General features: G+C 40.9%; 2 protein-coding genes across 2 annotated transcripts; one reads left to right on the top strand and one right to left on the bottom strand.

Annotated features, from left to right (window-relative positions):
* Positions 1–111: 111 nt before the first annotated feature.
* Positions 112–12,081, bottom strand: znf142 (zinc finger protein 142). The gene is made up of 8 exons (XM_042482230.2): positions 11,927–12,081; positions 9,186–9,677; positions 8,813–9,040; positions 7,312–8,136; positions 7,009–7,186; positions 2,844–5,784; positions 2,256–2,361; positions 112–1,954 (listed from the first exon to the last, which is right to left on the bottom strand). The coding sequence occupies exons 2-8, from the start codon at positions 9,670–9,672 to the stop codon at positions 1,425–1,427; spliced, it is 5,295 nt and encodes a 1,764-aa protein (XP_042338164.2). The 5' UTR covers positions 9,673–9,677; positions 11,927–12,081; the 3' UTR covers positions 112–1,424.
* Positions 11,919–18,264, top strand: bcs1l (BCS1 ubiquinol-cytochrome c reductase complex chaperone). The gene is made up of 7 exons (XM_088082947.1): positions 11,919–12,917; positions 13,728–13,867; positions 14,003–14,197; positions 15,358–15,421; positions 15,537–15,709; positions 16,410–16,527; positions 17,642–18,264. The coding sequence occupies exons 1-7, from the start codon at positions 12,598–12,600 to the stop codon at positions 17,889–17,891; spliced, it is 1,260 nt and encodes a 419-aa protein (XP_087939073.1). The 5' UTR covers positions 11,919–12,597; the 3' UTR covers positions 17,892–18,264.
* The last annotated feature ends 1 nt before the right edge of the window (position 18,265 follows it).

An 18,265-nucleotide genomic window follows, 5' to 3' on the forward strand; every position in this document is an offset into this window, starting at 1 on the left:
CTTGTACATTTATTCATTTCATATATTGCAGTTCATCACACATTCCTTTCAGTCCACATTCTCTCACCTAAGTATGTGTACCAATGTGTATCATGAGCCTTTTACTACACATTACTATCCAGTGGTTCAGTTTAATAACATTTTCAGCACATAAAAAAAACATTTATTTTAATTTATCACAAACATTCAACAGAGACATAGCTGGAGATTTGTAGTTTTCACTGGATGGGAATGGTATTAAAAAATCATTTGATTAAAAGTGACTTAAGACAAATGCAGTGGAGTAAAAAGTACAATGATTACCTCTGAAGTTAAGTGGAGCAGAAGAATCAAGTTGAATAAAGTGGAAATATGCAAGTACAAGTACCTTATATTTTCACATAAAATTAAAATTGGACATTTTTCGACCAGGACCTCTCTCTTTTGAACCCTGAGCTAATTGGTTTTTGTTTCTTTTGGAATTGTGGTTAAAAAAAAACGCTAAGAAATGTCTTGCAAGTTTAAAGGAATTAACAGATTTAGAAAATAATCTTTAAAAAGCTAGAGGAAAATATCCGGAAAACGTTGTTTATTATCATCATTATCATTATTACGTATTTCCTTGTTAGCTTTAATGTTTTACTTTTTTTTTGCTTTTTAAATAAACTAATTTTCTTGTACTTTTTTACTAATTTCTTGCTATTTTGGGATCATTTTCTCTGCTCATTGCCTTACTCCCATGTATTTGAAAGAATGCGCTGCAGGCTGCAGTGTAAAAACTCAGCGCATGTTTGTTCTTTCAATTAACATCCTCTAAATGTGCTTATTCTTGCCACTGACAGGCTAAGACTGTAATTTTCTGAGAACTTAATGGAAAGGATTGTGATAGAACTTTATTTGTTATAGAGTAAGATCCTTTTTGTTTAACAGCCCCAAAATTTCTATAGCCAGACTCCATTTAAGTAAGCAGCACATTTAGCGTGTATAAAGCCAGCTTTTTTTCCACTTCTATCTTGGTGAAGTAAGGGTTAATATAACCAAACCAGAGTTTGTGATTGTTGGAACGGTTAGTACGTTTCCATGATGTCTGATTATTGTGTTAGTCCAGCTAAAACTGGACTTTTAAAATACATGTTAGTCGGACTGAAATTGGAGTAAATCGAATTCTTGAAATTGGATTAACACACCAAGATAATACTACAGGAAGTGGAACTATTCCACCATGTGCACACCTTAGTCTGACTTTAACTGGACTTCTGGACCAGTTTAAAAAAAAGAAAGAAAGTTGTATCTATAAGTCACTGAGATACAAAAACATGGAAAAACAGAGTCCAGGTTGAGTACAGTGGAAAACTTGAGGAAAATGTACTTTCCACCTCTGCTGAAATCAAGTGGTAAATGATAATGTATAGTCTGAATTGACAATTGCATCCTTTGTGCTCTCTTCAGTGTTTTTTCTCGTTTTCTTCCTCTTTTTGCACAACTTCTTCCACTACTACCTGTGCCTCGTCACCGGTCCCTCCTTTCTCGTTAATTTCCACTGCTCTCTCATCCAGTGTCCCCTGCAAGGCCTCCTTCAGGGTCAGGCCCACTGCTTCAGAGTCCCTCACCACCCCCTGCTCCACTGACATCTCTGGATGGTGCCTCTGCAAATGTTTGACCACCTGGAACTTCTGTTTGGCTCTGTAGGAGCAGTGGCGACAGCAGAAAGGTTGCTGCTTGGTGTGCGAGAGATAGTGATGTCTGAGCCCCGCCGGCCAGCGGAAGGCCTTGTGGCACAAGCCGCATGTGTACGGCCGATCGTCACTGTGCTGACGCTGGTGGGTTTTCAGAATAAAACTAGTCTTGAAGGCTTTTCCACATTTCTCGCAGACATAAGGGCGCAAATCGCAGTGCTGCGTGTCCCGGTGGGCACGGAGGGCGTCCGCTCTGTTTGTGCGGTAATCACACTCATCACAGGCATATGGCTTGTCCCCTGTAGAGGACAAAGAAATGTTTTTTGTTTTTCCCCAGCAGGATAAAAATCTGTAAACTACACTTACAAAAGCAATTTCAGATGAGTGCTTGAAAAGATTGCAAACAGGTAAAAATCATGCAACAAAAATGAGTAAACAAAGATACAATGTGTTATGAATTCCTGGAAGTTTGGCTGATTATTAACAACTATGAGGCAACATATTAAAAACCCCACTGCTGACTAAGGCAATGAGGCAAAAATCACTGTTCCCTGATCTTAAAAAATTACCAGATCATTGAGCTTGATGTGTTGATGATACCTGTGTGCTTGGTCATGTGGTACTTCAGCTGAGTCGCCCATTTGCATTTGTAGCCACACTCTGGACAAAGGTACTTCCTCTCTTCTTGGTGAACCCTCATGTGAAGCTATGGTAGAGTAAAACAGAAAAATAGAAGATTATTTTTTGGAAACACATTTAACGTCATATTACAGTATAGGGATTTTAACCCTTGTTTCTGAATGCTACCTTTATCAGGTAGTGGTTGAAATTTCCCCCTATTAAATGGGTCAACAACCCTTCATGGTCATCATCAGTACTGTCAACGTCATTGATAGTGCGTGAGTAAAGAGGCACGACTGTGGCAAAAATGGTATCACCACAATGACATTTGCCTTTCATCTGATGGAGATAGAGAAGCATGGACGCTCGCGATTCGTTCACAACTTAAGGTTCAAACCATGAACTATTGAACTATTGCTTAAAAAAACATTTCTGGTAAGTGTCCCTTGGTTATTAAAGAAATGTGACCAAGATATGTACGGACATGCCTGTAAAGAAAAAAAAAATCAGGTTTTTATAATTCAATTTAACTCACAAATAAACTCAGTCTATAAACTTTCAGCTTACCTTCAACCTAGACGGATCGGTGCAGGTGTAACTGCACTGCTCACAGCTGTAAGGCTTCTCTCCAGTGTGGATGCGAATGTGCCATGTGATCTTCTGCTTGTTGCGGGTCGAATACTTGCAGTCTGTGCATTTGTAGAGACGCTTACCTCCATGTGAACGGAGGTGCTGCTCTAACACCAGCTGATGCCGACAAGCAAACTGACAAGAGCTGCACTTGAGGGGCTTGTCCTCTGGAGACCCCCCCTCATGGTCATTCAGAAGGTGCTGAGCTAACAGCTGCCTCGTTTTGGTAGCGAAGGGGCACAGCTGACAATGATGCGCCAGGTGGCATCTCTGATGAATTTCAAGGCTTTCCTTTGTCTTGAAAGACTCCTGGCAGGTGTTGCACTTCACCTGAGAGTGCTTGCTCTCGTGGTGGGTCTTAAGATTGACCTCGCTGCCACATGTGTAGTCACACTGCTTACATGAGAAACAGACCTGGAGCTGGTGCACACGCTTGCAGTGGTTTCTGAGTGCAACTTCTGAACTAAACTGAGCATCACAATGAGTGCAAGCGTGGTGCAACTCTCCCGTGTGGCATCTGAGATTGTGCCGTCTTACATCGTCAAGGGTGTAGCCACTGAAGTCGCACAGCGAGCAGAAGTGTGTGGGCTGTTTGTCGTGGATGCGCATCTTATGCTGGCGCAATTTAGTCACAGCCCCAAATGTCTTGTCGCACAAATCGCAGCTGTGACGACCGATTCCCGTGTGGAGAGACTCGTGCTCTTCCAGGCGATAGCGCCTTGTGGTGCTAAAAGGACAATACCGACAATGGTGAGGTCGTGCACCTTTGTGTTTGAGCGCGATATGTTGAGTCATGCGTCGTTCTTGTTTACAGGTGAAAGAACAGTGCTGACATTGCAAACGTTTAGCAACACCAACCTTTTTTCTGTTATGGACACACACGATGTGACGGGTCAAAGACGTCTTTGATTTGGCTATAAATGAACACATGGTGCATTGGACTTCATCTGGCTTCAGGCAGCCTCTCTTTTCATGACTGTCTAATGCTCTTTTCTGGTTGCATTTAAATGCACAGCTTTGGCAAGAGAAGATTTGATGTTTCTCAGAAACTTTCCCAGTTCTTTCTTTGCACTTGTCCACCAAGTCCTCTTTTTCTTTGACGGACTTGTTACCACGCTCATCCTCTCCTGAAATGATCTGAGTCTCTCTTTTCCTTGAGATTTTCCTGCAAGTTGAGAGGTGCCGTTCAACTGTTGCAAGCCTGACTGATGAAAAATTGCACAGCTTGCAGTTGAATTTCCCATCTTTATTAGCCATAAGAGGCTCCTGCAGTGGAGCATTTTTTTGTTTGGTACTAGAAAATAATTGCTTTTTTGCAAGTTTATCTTTTGAAGCCTTTTTTGTCTGAATTTTGCTTTGCTGCTGTCCTGAGTCTCTGGATGTAGAAGCATTATGAAAAATAGCTTTAGAGTTTTTTAAATGAGATGTACGGACTCCTTGTTCTTGCTGACAATGTCTCTTATCTGTGGTAATCCTTTTTTGTGAGGACAGAAGCTCCGTCTGTTTGGAATTTGATTCCTTATCCTGACCTAAAGTGGAGTTGTCTTCTGTTGCCAAACATGTATTTGAAGTGCCTACAAATGTCCTTGTTTTCCGTGGAAGTGCCGGGCACTTCTTTGTAAGGTGGCTGTCAAGACCTCTCCTCTGTTTGAACTGTGCACCACAGGCCTGGCACTTGTGTCCCTTCATTCTACCATGGCACAAAGCCTGGCAGTGGTACTTCAAAGAGGTCTCTTTACTGGTTACATAAGAGCACTTGTCACAGCGATATATGTCTTTAGTTGGCACCACAAGCATTTGCACCCGTCCCTCCAAAACCATGGCTTCTGCTTGGTCTTTGTCGTGCTTCCTCATAGCTTTAAGACGGGTCTCACACTCTAATGGCTCAGTTTGCTCAGATGGTAAAGTGGAACTGATTGTTCCACCATCACTCTCTACCTCAGGTGTTTGACCCTCCCCAGGTTTGACTGGTTGACTTGTATTATTTAGTGGCTCATAGTTGTCATCTATGTCACTTTGTTCACATTCTGCATCTGCCATAGCCACATCGTCTTCCTCTAATGAAGATGTAGAGCGGTCTGCCTTTACTTGCGATATGTCCGAGCCATTGCAGTTTAAATTCGATGAGCTTGGGGTTTGATTTGCACAATTGTCTTCCTGAATTTCCAAAGAGGAGGTCTGATACTCAGTGGTTGATAATGTTGTTAAAACAAGAGTACAGTACTCCTCAGGGCTGTTCACAGAGGGCGGACTGTCTGAAATACCTTGGTTAACAACCTTTTGAGAATCAACATCAAAAACAGAATCCACAGTTTGTGAAGCAGCTGTGGATCCTTTGCTTGCACTGTGATCTGCTGAGCCAGGAAGATCAGATAGTTTTCTTTGAGCTGGTGGCGGTCCTTCAGAGGTGGATTGTTCAGACTGCTCGTTAGCTGCTGAGGGCTTATTGTAAAAATCCTGCAAGAGCTCTGTTGAGTTCCTCTCCTTCTCCTTTGCAGCATAGTTCTCGAGCCATGCTTTGTCTCCAGGTACGTAGCCATGAGCTTTCCTCTTGTGCAGGAAGAGGCTGATGCTGCTGAAAGAGGAGTAGAAGCAGAGGGCACAGCGGAACTCTTTCAGCTTGGTGTGTTTGCAGTTCTCATGGTTTTGGAGGGCTTGTCTGTAGCTGGTAGTGTATGTGCAGTATTTGCACTTATAGACAGACGGCTGTTTCTCCTCTCCAGAGTGTTTGGCCAACATGTGATTGCGAAGCTCGTATTTGCGCTTGCAGGCATAAGCACAGATCTCACACATTAGTGATTTGGCCTGATGTCGTAATTTGTGGCTGTTGAGTTGGTCCATTCGGTGGCAGCGGTAAGGGCACTGGTCACACTGGTACCTAGAGCAGCAAACAGGAAGTTTAGTCACAACAACAATTGTGAATGCGAATACAACACAGAGAGACATTTATGCACTTTGATACATTCAGACAGTCTTTTTTTCAATCCATTGACTGTATATAACAATGGACAGCGAGTCTCCATTAACCCCCACTCTACAAAAACAAAACCAAAATATCCCAGATACAACCACTGCCATCTTGCTCTTTTGCCATAATTTCAAGCCAGAGTCTGCCCAGTAACAATCTACATGAGTTCCAGCCATGTGACCAATTGTGGCACACACAGCTGTCAATCATGTTGTCAAAACCCCTTTTTATAGCATCGAATAACTAGTATGTTGGTGAGGGTTCTCAGTCATCCATGTCATTGTAATTCTAGGTGCTATATTGTACACAACTGGACTTGCTTGAGTTTCTTGAAGATGTTTTGCGTCTCAATTGAGCAGCTTCTTTAGTTCTGAAAAAGAAGAACTGAAGAGGCCGCTTAGATGAGAGGCCAAATGTCAAGAAACCCAAGCGAGTCCAGTTGCCTGTGATATAGCATCAAATAACTTACTGAAACCAAACGTATCCGAAAAATGAGCACAAACATCGGCATGATAAGAAGTACTTAAAATGACAGAACCATCATTGAGAAAAATGTCTTTGACGTGTACTTTGAGTTAATGGTTTGGCCTATGTCCCATCCACTAACATGTATATCCATAATGCAGCAAGCCAGCAGATGGCAAATGAGATGTTTTGGCTTCAGTGTTGGGGAGGAGTCATGCTGTCCATCTTTATCTTCAGTGTATTTTTCAATCTAAAGAGTAACCACATGCTAATTCCAGCGACAAATGCATTTAACTTCTTAAGAGACTGAAAATTAAAGAGTACATCCATCGTACCCAAGGTGGATGCTTAGGAACCCTTATGTTTTTAGTTTGGATTCCCCAAAGTCACACAATAACACAAATGAACTAACTGACTGAGGCTGTGGTAGATCAGCAGCTCATATGTTCAGCAAGGTAAAATGAGTCAGTAGAGAGTATAGATAAGTTCAATTTAGTTTTAAATGTAAAGGTTTATAGAGAATGCATGTGTTTGGGAAGCACTAAGCACAGACTTAATAAATGAGACTTGGAAGTCTCAAACTGTCATGATGTTCTGATAGTTCTGTGTGTACTCAGCAGTGCACTAACAATAGCAAGAAAAAACCATAACCAAAGGTTGTATGTCTACCTGAGGTCTCCAGCATGTTTTCTCATGTGGACATTCAAGTAGTGTTTCCATTTAGTGACATATCCACATTCAGCACACATAAAATTCTTGTCGTCTGAGTGAGTGAGCATGTGTTTAGAGAGGTAGGACTCGTCTCGGCACCTGAAGTCACACAGGCTGCACTTGTGGGGCTTCTCGCCTATAATAGAGCAAAGGAATAAATCAGGAGATGCCAAAAGTAGTAGCATCTTACGAAAGCAACTTAAACAATAAATCAGAGATTCTGTACTGTGAAAATATAAAAAAAATCAATTCCCTCCTCACCGCTGTGCATCAGCATGTGTCGCTTCAAGCCCCGTTTATGCGAGGTCACGTAGCTGCACTGAGAGCAGCGATGGATCTTCTCATTGGCGTGCAAATGTCCGATGTGCTGCTCGAACTCCACAGGGTTAAATGTGACGAAGGGGCAGAAGTCGCAGCAGAGCTTGTCATTTCCCGGGTGACCGTTCCGCTGGTGCTGGAGGAAGACGCTCTTATTAGAACAAGAGAAATCACACTGAGAGCAGTGGTAGGCCAGGTGTGTCCGATAATGAGCCTCCATGTCTGTCTCGCTTTGGAAGATGGCTCCACAGACGTGATGGCGACACTCTACGGCCTTGACCCCATGCACCTCGGCAGTGTGACGAAGAAGTTCTTTACGCAAAGAACTCTGGAAAGAGCAACCCTCTTGGAAGCAGGCCAGCGGCTTGCTGTGAGAGAGAATATTGTGCGTCTTCATGTGGGTCTTAAGCAACCTGCTCTGGCGAAAGCTTTGACCACAGGTGGGACAGGGATAGCTGTGACTGTTAACGCCATCTTCCACCTCGTCGGCGTGCACACTGGCAAGGTGGCGGCTGATCGCGTTACGCTCCACGGCAGAATATTCACACAAGTGGCAACGGTGAAGCTTTTCCCCCGCCTCACGGAGTCTGTGTATGCGTAGCTTGCTCTTGCTGGTGAAGTAGCGCTTGCAGGTGGGACACTGGAGGCTGGGATCAGGAAAATGTATATGGAGGTGCTCCTGCAGGTGGGAGCGCATCTTGAAGCAGCGGCGGCACTTGGGGCAGGTGTGGGTGCGATAGGTGTGCTCTGATCCCTCTGCAAGATACTCTGATGGAAAGAATAGACTGAATTCATTCTGAACGTAGTGACGCATTTTGGAGTTTTTTTTGTGATCAAATTTTTATTAAGTTTTGTGCAGAGTATAGTAATAAATCATATATACATTGCTGCATCTCATCTGTATGTGCCCATGGGTTTTCCAAATTTTGCAGGTATTGATACTGTAGAAGAAAAGTGAACCTTTTGTCTAACCCTCCCCTCCCCAAAGTTGTATGATTTTAAAAAAAAAGTAAAAATGATTAAACAAATAAATAAATAGGTCATGGGTTAAGGAGCTGAAATTACTCCATCAATGCCGATTGGAGCTGACAGCTACAAATATCTACTGCAGAGTCATTTGACCCCGGTGTGAATGCTGATCATATGCATTCTCACTGCATTTAAAGCCAGATGTTGGTTGGTATTAGCAGGCTTTTTGTGCAGCAGAAATTTTATTTACTTTATGAAAGCTTTGAAAGTGAACCAAAGCAGTTAAGTTGTGGAGTTGCCATTTGACTTAGGAATAAAGAAAACATGTGGTCTGGAATGACTGGTAGCCCGATAGATCACTTGTGTTTTTTATTAGTGGAACAGCTTGGGTTTTGGTCACCTCTTTGTGCTTTATTATGTCATATGAACTTGAAATCTCCTCACTATAATACACTAAGCAGACTAGTGTTCGTACCTTTGGATGGAGGCGGTGCAGCATCCACTGCTGGGGGTTTTTCTCTCTCCACGGCCTTTTTCCCTCTTTTAATACTGTGCCTTTGCCTCTCTGGCTGGTCCTCATTGCTGTCCTCTGGTAATGATGATGCTTGAGCTGGGCTGGGCTTCACTTTTCTTTTTGGCCTGTTAGACACCTGAGGCTGGTGGCTTCCATCAGTGCATACACTTGTGGCTGCAGCCTCATTCCCTATAAATAGAAGAGCCGAAATTTTTATGTAAAATCTGCTCCTCAGTGATGCAGCAGAAGAGCTACATCCAACAAAAACAAAACAAGCGCAGGTTTAATGGGAAGACAGACAAGATTTCTGCATTTGTGCAACATGTGTGTTTACCTTTAGTGCTAGGTGGCAGATGGTTGTACTTTGCAACGTGGTCACTCAGGTCTTTTGCATTTTCAGTGACAAACTGACACTGAAAGCATCCAAAGGGCATGTGGGCCCGTGAGTGTCTCTCCACCTCGCTCCGAGTGAGAAACGCGGCTTTGCAGGACTGCAGGGTGCAAGGGATGAGAGTGAGACCATGTGTGGACTTTAAGTGATCCTGATATTCCTGACGGTCTGTGCTGCTAGACTGGCAGCCTTCTTCAGTGCAGGGGAACGAGTCTTCGGGGTCGTGTCCACCGTGGGTGACTTTAAAGTGGTGTTTCAGGACTCCTGGCCTAGAAAAAACCTCACTGCACTGAGAACACTTGTAGTTCTCCAACTGTTTATTACTGGTTGGTGCTGTCGGCCTCTCTGAGCAGGAGTGAGAGGTGAACGAACCACTGTCTGAGAAACTCTCTCCACATTTCTCACATTCACGAGCCTCCGCAGTCTCCATTGTTTCTGAAAGAACAGCACAGCATTCAGTTACAATTTGTCAAATTTAAAAAGAGCACAAACAAATTTGTAACTCATGTTTTGTATCACATGTACATATAATAGTTCCCACAGCTTAAGGCAAAGTAAATTTAGGACTTTTTAAGACTTTTTTTTAATGCCATTCGGAATTGAGATTAAGGCCAATTTTCTAATAACCAAAGTTGAAGGATGAGTTTATTTTACCCAAATGTTTATTGTAACATAAAACACGACTTTTGAAAAGAAAGTGAGATTATCTGCGTCAAATGTTGAAAAAAAAACAGCACTAGTTTTAGAGTGGAACACATGGAAGAAAATGAACATATTAAATTATCATGAAAGAATCTATTCAGTTAACCAACAGAAAAGGGAAATATCTGGCATTTCTGCTGGTTTTTTTTTTTTGAAAGACACATACAGATAGTGTCTTTCAATCTGTATGTGAAATTCCACTATTTGGTTTCCCATCATGACAAGTATAAGAAAAGGGATTTATCATTATTATTTAACAAATAATAGATGTTACCAATTATTTAGAGACTTCTCACTTCTTCACTGCAACGTCAGGGAAAAAAAAAGGTTAATAAAATCTCACTTCCCATGTTTGAGCATTTTTTAAGACTTTAGATTAATTTAAGTCAGTTTAATACCATTTAAAGCCTTAATTTTAGATTAATCAATTCAATGCCTTTTAAGACTTTAAGGATCCACAGGAACCCTGATAATACATTATACAATACACAATATCATTATTGTTTGCTGCCAATGGGATGTTAGATACAATAACAATTTTAACCAAATCTTTTTGTATTCAGCTCCATAATAAAGTAAAAATGTGACAGTTCTACAAGGACTGTAAACTCACTGTAACGATATATAATAATGGCTTGCAATAACACACATAGTATTTACTCGTACCAAACACAAACACATACAAAATTACATGTTTAGCAAGGGCTTAAACTGGCATTCACGAGGAAGATTTATTGAGGTTTAGTAGGGGAGAGTTAGTTTCTACAAATCACACTACTGACAGTTTTCAGAGACATTTCATAGAGTACATTGCGTTCTTTGGATGCGGACTGTAACAACAGGCCTGATTTTAGAAGATGCTGTTGTTGAATTTTCTTAAAGTGGTTTTTTCATGATATACCAAAAAGTTCCATTTACCTTCATTGTACTGGTGAAATTTCATAAATGTATCAAAAAAACCCAAACTGTATCTAAGTGATCAGACACAACTAAGAAAAAGTAAAAACATTTTCAATCTATTGGTAGTTGTGTGAAGCGAGGCTTTAAATTAATTTGAAAGAAGTTCACATCCCTGTATCCCTCTGAAGTACCAAGGAACTGTACTTTATTTATCAGAGTGGGGTCGCTGGGGTGCAACTTATTTTTTTTTTTATTCATGACCCTCCCCAGAACTACAAATATTTTGACTTTAGCCTCCCTGAGTGAAGGGGAAAATGCATGACTCTCCCTCCACAATAAATAATCAGTGACCTCTGTGATACATGGCACGATTTAACACCCCCACCCCCCACCCCCCATCCAGGGGTAGTTGTAGGTTTTCTACCACTTGTCATGTAGCATTAATATCAAAAATATCTGTGTCTACTGCATAGGCATCCTTGTTTTGATAAAGGCCATCATCCCAGTAGTGAAATACTTCTTTAAAGAGAACATGCCTTTCAAACCCAATTGTGGGTTTTGGAGTTCTGAGAGTATTTAAAAAAAAACAAAAATACCATCATTTGAAGTTAAATGTCCAGTCCCTAATCCATATTAAAAAGTATAATGTCCCCTCCAGTGCTTAAGCAAATATTTGAAGTGCTTCCTCCGTTTTGAACGATCCCCCTCCCTTCTGATAAATAACGAACAGTCCCTAAGAGACAATAACAACACCCATACACTGCCGGTGCTTTGACTGTATGGTTCATAAAATACCGAAATTCCTATTCATGCTTAAGAAATAGACATATCTTTGCAAAGGGACAGCTACAGCTTCTTGATTTATATTAACTTATAAGCTTGGATAAAAATCATGTATTATTATGCCTAATATCTGCTGCCTTGTTTTAACCTACCGCCTGGGTTTCCGCGGTCCATTCTATCTTACAAACACAACATCAACCATTATTAGTTTAACAGCACACAGCTGGTGTCTCTGCTGCGTGTTAGTTAGAAAGGTATGTTCATTAATACTGAGTCATAATATCCGAAGTTTCACTTACTTTTTATGGCAATATAAACTTGTATTAACACGCTAACAACGTCGTTATTAACGCTAGCTGAGCCAACGTTAGCTTCTTGTAAACGGTTGATGTCGCAGTTCCGGGACGCAGTTAATGTCGCCGTTGCGGTCCTCACGGGCTACAGAAAAAATCAGAAATTGTGTTATTATCGACATTCTTATCTCAACTTGTTGTCAACATAGCTTGCGAGCGAGATTTTGTTAAGATAACAGAAACGAGAAAATGGAACGAATGTTTGAAGGCAGTCGGAATGATATTTGTGAAACACAGGAAGTGTAGTAGAGGTCGCTCCCAGTGTTGCACCCATACATTACACACATGAGGACTTAAGCTCAACCGTGAAACGAATGGTGTTCTCTGGGAACGATAGCCTCAAGACAGCGATTTGAGATGGAGACAAACACGGCAAGTCAAGCTAATTATTTAGCATAACTGGATGTATCAGCATTAAGAAACTAGCACCAGCTGTTATTAGTTTTCAGGCAACAGACAGCAGGTCTTCAGCTCCTGACAGATGTCATACTACACCACAATCAGGACTGTCACACAGATCAGATGAGTTTGCACTTTGTCTTTAGGTCTGTGCTCCTTCAAAGTGTTATAACTCCTCTATAGTGTGATTCAGCTGGCTGTGTGCAGATATCAGCAACATGCCCCTGTCTGACTTCCTGGATGGCCTGAAGGACAACCCCTACTTTGGGGCAGGGTTCGGACTGGTTGGGGTTGGGACGGCGTTGGCAGTGGCCAGGAAAGGTGCCCAGGTGGGAATGATCTTCTTCCGCAGGCACTACATGATCACTCTGGAGGTCCCCAGCAGGGACAAGAGCTACCACTGGCTGCTGAGCTGGATCACCAAACACGCCAGGCACACTCAGCACCTGAGCGTGGAGACCTCGTACCTGGCACACGAGAGCGGACGCGTGCACACGCAGTTTGACTTCCACCCAAGCCCCGGGAACCACATCATCTGGTCAGAAGAGTTCTCTAAACCAGTATACTTAATCTGAAAACACTCCCTTTTTATAAAGTGCACATCAGCCTGTATGGCTGTTGATACTCAACTTGCTTTACTTGAGGGGGGCCACTTTTGCAAAATGACAGGAGGCCAGGGGCCAGGTGCAGCAGCCCTATACACATCTCTAGGATTTAAGGAGGTTTCTAGGATTTTAGGATGTTTTAATGATTTAGGAAATTCCCAGGATTTAAGGATGTATCAAGGATTTTAGTTTCTAGGATTTTAGAAATTTCATAGATTTTAAATTTTATTATGGGACATTACTAGGATTGTAAGACATTTCTAGGATTTTAGGACTGTTCTAGGAGTAAAGGACATTTCTAGGATTTTATGACATTTTTTGTATTTTAGGACATTTCTAAAATTTTATGACATTTTTTGTATTTTAGGACATTTCTAGGATTTTATGACATTTTTTGTATTTTAGGACATTTCTAGGATTTTAGGACACTAAGGACTCAGCTAGGACCTCTGTCGTGTGGTGCGGGGGATCCTTCACCAGTTTTATGTACTCTGGCACCTTATTTATCCTTCAAGTACAAAAACAATTCCCAGTGTGAATCACTTTATTTGTATTGTGAATTAGACAATGGTTTGGGGGCCACCCAGCACCCTATTGGCGTCCCACAGGCCGTGAGTTGAGTGTCACTGCTGTGTGGCATAAAAATACAGAGATAATGCCTGCATTTATTAATCTGCTTGACATATCCCATTCTCTCTGTCAACAGTCCTTCCTCTGACACTGTCATCTGTTGTGGTCTGCAGGTACGGCAGGAAGTGGATCAGGGTGGAGAGGACCAGAGAGAAGCAGATGGTGGATCTGCACACTGGAACACCTTGGGAGTCTGTCACCTTCACTGCTTTAGGGAGAGACAGACAGATTTTCTTTAACATATTACAAGAAGGTAAAAGTTTATGCAGTTTAAACCCGACACACCAGCATCTCACAGACAGCTGCCACATGAGAGCTGCAGTGCACTAGATTTGTGTTGTGTCTCATTTTGAGGTAAATTCACACAGTTGTCAATCATGTTTTGCAGCAAGAGAACTGGCCCTGAAACAGGAAGAGGGACGCACAGTGATGTACACAGCCATGGGTGGGGAATGGAGACCCTTTGGGTTTCCACGGCGACGCAGACCCCTCAGCTCTGTGGTCCTGGACGAGGGCGTGGCTGAAAGGATCGTTGATGATGTGAAGGACTTTATTGGAAATCCCAAGTGGTACACAGACAGAGGTAGAACACTCTTGTGTATTTAGTCCTGCATATGACAGTGGCTCTTGAGTGTTTAATTATATATATTTCATGTTTTTCTATCATGACAGTTATTTTGAGGTGTGACCACCAGCAATGTCAATTAAGTCTTTGTTGTTGGTGCATTCATAACGGTGGCATCTCAAATTTTAGAGTTGCAGTTTCCTACATGCAATTCAAGGCATCAACTCAGCGGAATTTTCAAAGCAGTTTCCGCTCACAATTTTCATACATTTTAAAATAAGCAAGCACCTAAATATTAAACACAGCAATTAAAATTTAAGATTTGAATGAATGGCAGTATGCTTGAAAAATCATAGTTATTTGGGCTTTCAAACAATTTATTTTTGTAATTACAACTAACTGTTCCAATTCAGTAATTAATCATCATTCTTTCAAATTTCAGTAGTGCATGATTAGGCAATTTGGCGTGATTTCTAGCAAAACAATGGGGAGAAGGCAATAATTTAACAAATTAGCAAGAAATTAGGAAAAAGTAACAAGAAAATTACCTGAAAATAAGCACAAACAAGAAAATGACTCAAAGTGTCAAAAAAGAATATATATTCTTTTTTGACACTTTCAGTCATTTATATGTATATATATATATATATATATATATATATATATATATATATATATATATATATATATACACACACACACACAATTTCTTCTTTAACATAGTTTAAATACATATTCAACTATGAGCAGAGTTTTCAGATTCTTTATGACCGTTCACATCATATTCTCGTTACCTTTCACTAATCTCTTGTAATGTGTGGGGCATTTCTCGCCAAGTTGCTCACTATTTGTCTTCCCCATGTTTTTGAAAGAAATCAAATGCAGCTGTAAAAGGCGTCAGAAAGCAGCACTTGAAAACTTATGTCGATTCAGGTCTCAAAGGGTTAAGCACAGAAAGTAAAAATCTGCAAACTGATTTGAATGAATGGTAGTTTGCTTGGAAAACTTATGTAATGTACATACTTGTGTTACTTATGTAATGTACTTATGTAATGCAGGTACTTATTTAACATACAGTATGTGTGATTTGTAGTTAAAAATCAAATATTTTTCGTGTGGTAGAATATTCAGTTATTCTGTGTTCTGCACGACCATGTTGATACTTTTTGTCTGCGCAGGCATCCCCTACAGAAGAGGTTATCTGCTGTACGGCCCCCCGGGATGTGGGAAAAGCAGCTTTATGTGAGTGTGCTTTGGAATTCTTCCTGTTAAGAGTCTGTGTGATAGAAAAACAGGCTGTGTGTCCAGTATTTGGGTGCAGATTCTCCTAAATCTTTGTGACTCGTTTTTATTCCAGCACGGCACTGGCAGGCGAGCTGGGCTACAGCATCTGTCTGATGAGTCTGAGTGACAGAAGCCTTTCAGATGACCGTCTGAACCACCTCCTGAGTGTGGCGCCGCAGCAGAGCATCATTCTGCTGGAGGATGTAGATGCAGCCTTTGTCAGCCGAGAGCTTCTCCCCACAGAGAGTAAGCAGCAAGGAAGGAGCAGGAGTTTGGGATGTTGTTGTCAGAAAGAAATGGTAACATGACGAAGAGGATGTCCTTTAAAAGTGGAGTATCACTTAGAAGTAACTGTTAAGAGAACCTGTAAAACTGTGGTCGCTCAGACAGACTCTGCTCTTGTGTTTCAGTCTCTTTTAACCTCTTGGAATCCTGAGCAAATTGGCTTAATTTCATTAAAAATATGGGAATGTGGCAAACAGCGATGAAAGGAAAAATTAACAAAAATTAGCAAGAAATTAGTAAATAGATAGAAGAGAATTACCTGAAAATTAAGAAAAATAAATAATTAAATAAATGAAGAAAAGAAAGTTTAAAAAAATATAAAATGTCAATAACATAATTTTGAATTTTATATTTAAGGTCATTATTAATATTTTTCCCTTAGCTTTTTTCTTTTTTCCTCTGACATTTTTCACAATTTAAAAAAAATTTAAAATTTCTAAATCTACCAATTTCTTGCAGTTTGTGGAACATTTCTCACAAAGTTGGTCATTGCCTTTTTTTTTTAATTTTTTTTTTATAAATGTTTTGAAAAAAAATAAAACCAAATTCTTAGGGTTCAAAGGTTTATATACTTTTGAGGGCATCTGAAAGCAGCACAAAAAAGTGATGTCTGTCCAGGTTTCAAAGGGTTAATAGTGACCTTTTCTGCTTGCCTCCCCAGACCCTCTTGCCTACCAGGGAATGGGAAGACTGACCTTCAGTGGCCTGCTTAATTCTCTGGATGGAGTGGCTTCATCTGAGGCCAGAATAGTTTTTATGACCACCAACTTTATTGACAGGTACTGTTTGAGGGGGATTTGTAAACACAGTGTTATGGCGTGCTCTTGTCCAGGTAAAACAGGAAAACTTCTTGGACTTTAATAAAAATTAGGAGCAAAGATCAAATTAAGTAGTAGCAAAATGAACCTCTGGGTCTATATTCACAAAGCTTCCTAGTACAAAGAGTTGCTCCTAGTGAGAAAATGCAAAGAAAAGTCTTAGAATTATGACGTTTTCTTAGAATTTCCCATTAAAGTAAAACTAGATTCTTGTTAAGATAAACATTATTCACAAAGCATCGTATCCCACTAGAGAGCTCTTAAGGTGAAAAACTGTTCTGAGTAGGGAGGAGGACATATTAGATGATGCAGGGATAATGCTGGTGGTAGATAACAAAACACACTCATACACACATATCATACACCACAATGCCAGAAATAAAACAATCATAATCAATTCTAAAAATGTTACAGTGCGACAGTGTGATCACACAAACATTGTTTCACAGTCTCATATTGTGAAGAAAATGTCATATCTAGCTACAGGGTCAACCACACCTTCTCACTAAGATAAGACTTAGTGAGAAGTCTTAGTAAGACTGTCCATTCCTTGCTCCTAAGCTAGGACTTCTTTTTGGAAATGTTGTGTGTTGCTAGTGAACTTAGTAGAGCATTTAGCAGCTAAAGGGACAGTTATTTTTCTCTGTAGGCGATAGAGTCCAAAGACAGAGCCAAAAGAAGACTTAAATATTGGAGTTATGTGAATGCTAATGTTACTTTGTGCCTGCTTGATGTGAAAACAAGCAGCAGCTAGCTGACACATTTATCATAACAAGACATATATTTATAAGGTGATAATATGTTAGTATTGTGTTTTGAGCATTCAGTGCTGCCTCCTTGTGGCTGAAATATCAAATAATGTGTTATGAAAATATTTAAACTAATTTAAAATACCATAAACTATTATTAAAATGTCAACAGTTATCCAGTTACATTAATACCTTTTTAAAATGGATATTACAACCTACTTCATGGCTACCTAAAGTCTTTTCTGACATTTCACTGGTAAGTTTAACATTTAGGAGTATTTTGCATGACATTAACTGCCAGTCTTGCTTGTGATGTGTACACACAGGTTAGACGCAGCACTGATCCGACCCGGCCGTGTTGACCTGAAGCAGTACATTGGGCACTGCACGCATCGGCAGCTTACACACATGTTCCGGCGCTTCTACCCAGACGAGCCTGCCTCTGAAGGGGAGCGCTTTGCAGAGCAAGTGTTGGCTGCTCACTCTGAGATCAGCGCTGCCCAGGTACAAGGACACTTTCTGCTGCACAAAATGGACCCGGCTGGATCTATAGACAATGTCGCCCAAATGAAATGACGACCAGACTGTGAGGCGGTTGGAGACTGAATGAAGAGCAACGTGAGAAACTTTGGGTTTTACATTTTCAGTGGGAGTTGTGGTATTTATAAGAATATGTGCATTGTTGCCGGTACTCAGAAAACAAAGCATGTGTTGATATAAACCTCTCTCGTCTGCAACCTGTAATCAGCGGACCACTCTCTGTGCTCGTGCCTACAGTCCGTAAGACACGTGTAAACAGAAGTGTCCCCCAGCAGAAGAAGCCCTGCTTACAGGGCCCAAATTGTTTGGCAGGCTAACATGGGACAACAACTAAATCAAAGGTGTTCATGTTGTCTGGTGCTGCTTAATGGTTTGTGTCAACACAAATAAAACAATGACTTATTTTTCAC

Source organism: Plectropomus leopardus, chromosome 10, assembly GCF_026936395.1.
Source record: "Plectropomus leopardus strain MGB_pleo_1.0 chromosome 10, ASM2693639v1, whole genome shotgun sequence".
NCBI classification, from domain to species: Eukaryota; Metazoa; Chordata; class Actinopteri; order Perciformes; family Serranidae; genus Plectropomus; species Plectropomus leopardus.

Excerpts from the sequence above, each read along its gene's own strand:
- znf142 (XM_042482230.2), bottom strand. The coding sequence starts at position 9,672 with ATGGAGACTGCGGAGGCTCGTGAATGTGAGAAATGTGGAGAGAGTTTC. Across the intron at positions 8,137-8,812 it reads TGCACCGCCTCCATCCAAAG|AGTATCTTGCAGAGGGATCA; the intron begins GTACGAACACTA and ends TCTTTCCATCAG. Across the intron at positions 2,362-2,843 it reads CCGATCCGTCTAGGTTGAAG|CTTCACATGAGGGTTCACCA; the intron begins GTAAGCTGAAAG and ends ACTCTACCATAG.
- bcs1l (XM_088082947.1), top strand. The coding sequence starts at position 12,598 with ATGCCCCTGTCTGACTTCCTGGATGGCCTGAAGGACAACCCCTACTTT. Across the intron at positions 13,868-14,002 it reads CTTTAACATATTACAAGAAG|CAAGAGAACTGGCCCTGAAA; the intron begins GTAAAAGTTTAT and ends CATGTTTTGCAG. Across the intron at positions 15,422-15,536 it reads TGTGGGAAAAGCAGCTTTAT|CACGGCACTGGCAGGCGAGC; the intron begins GTGAGTGTGCTT and ends TTTTTATTCCAG.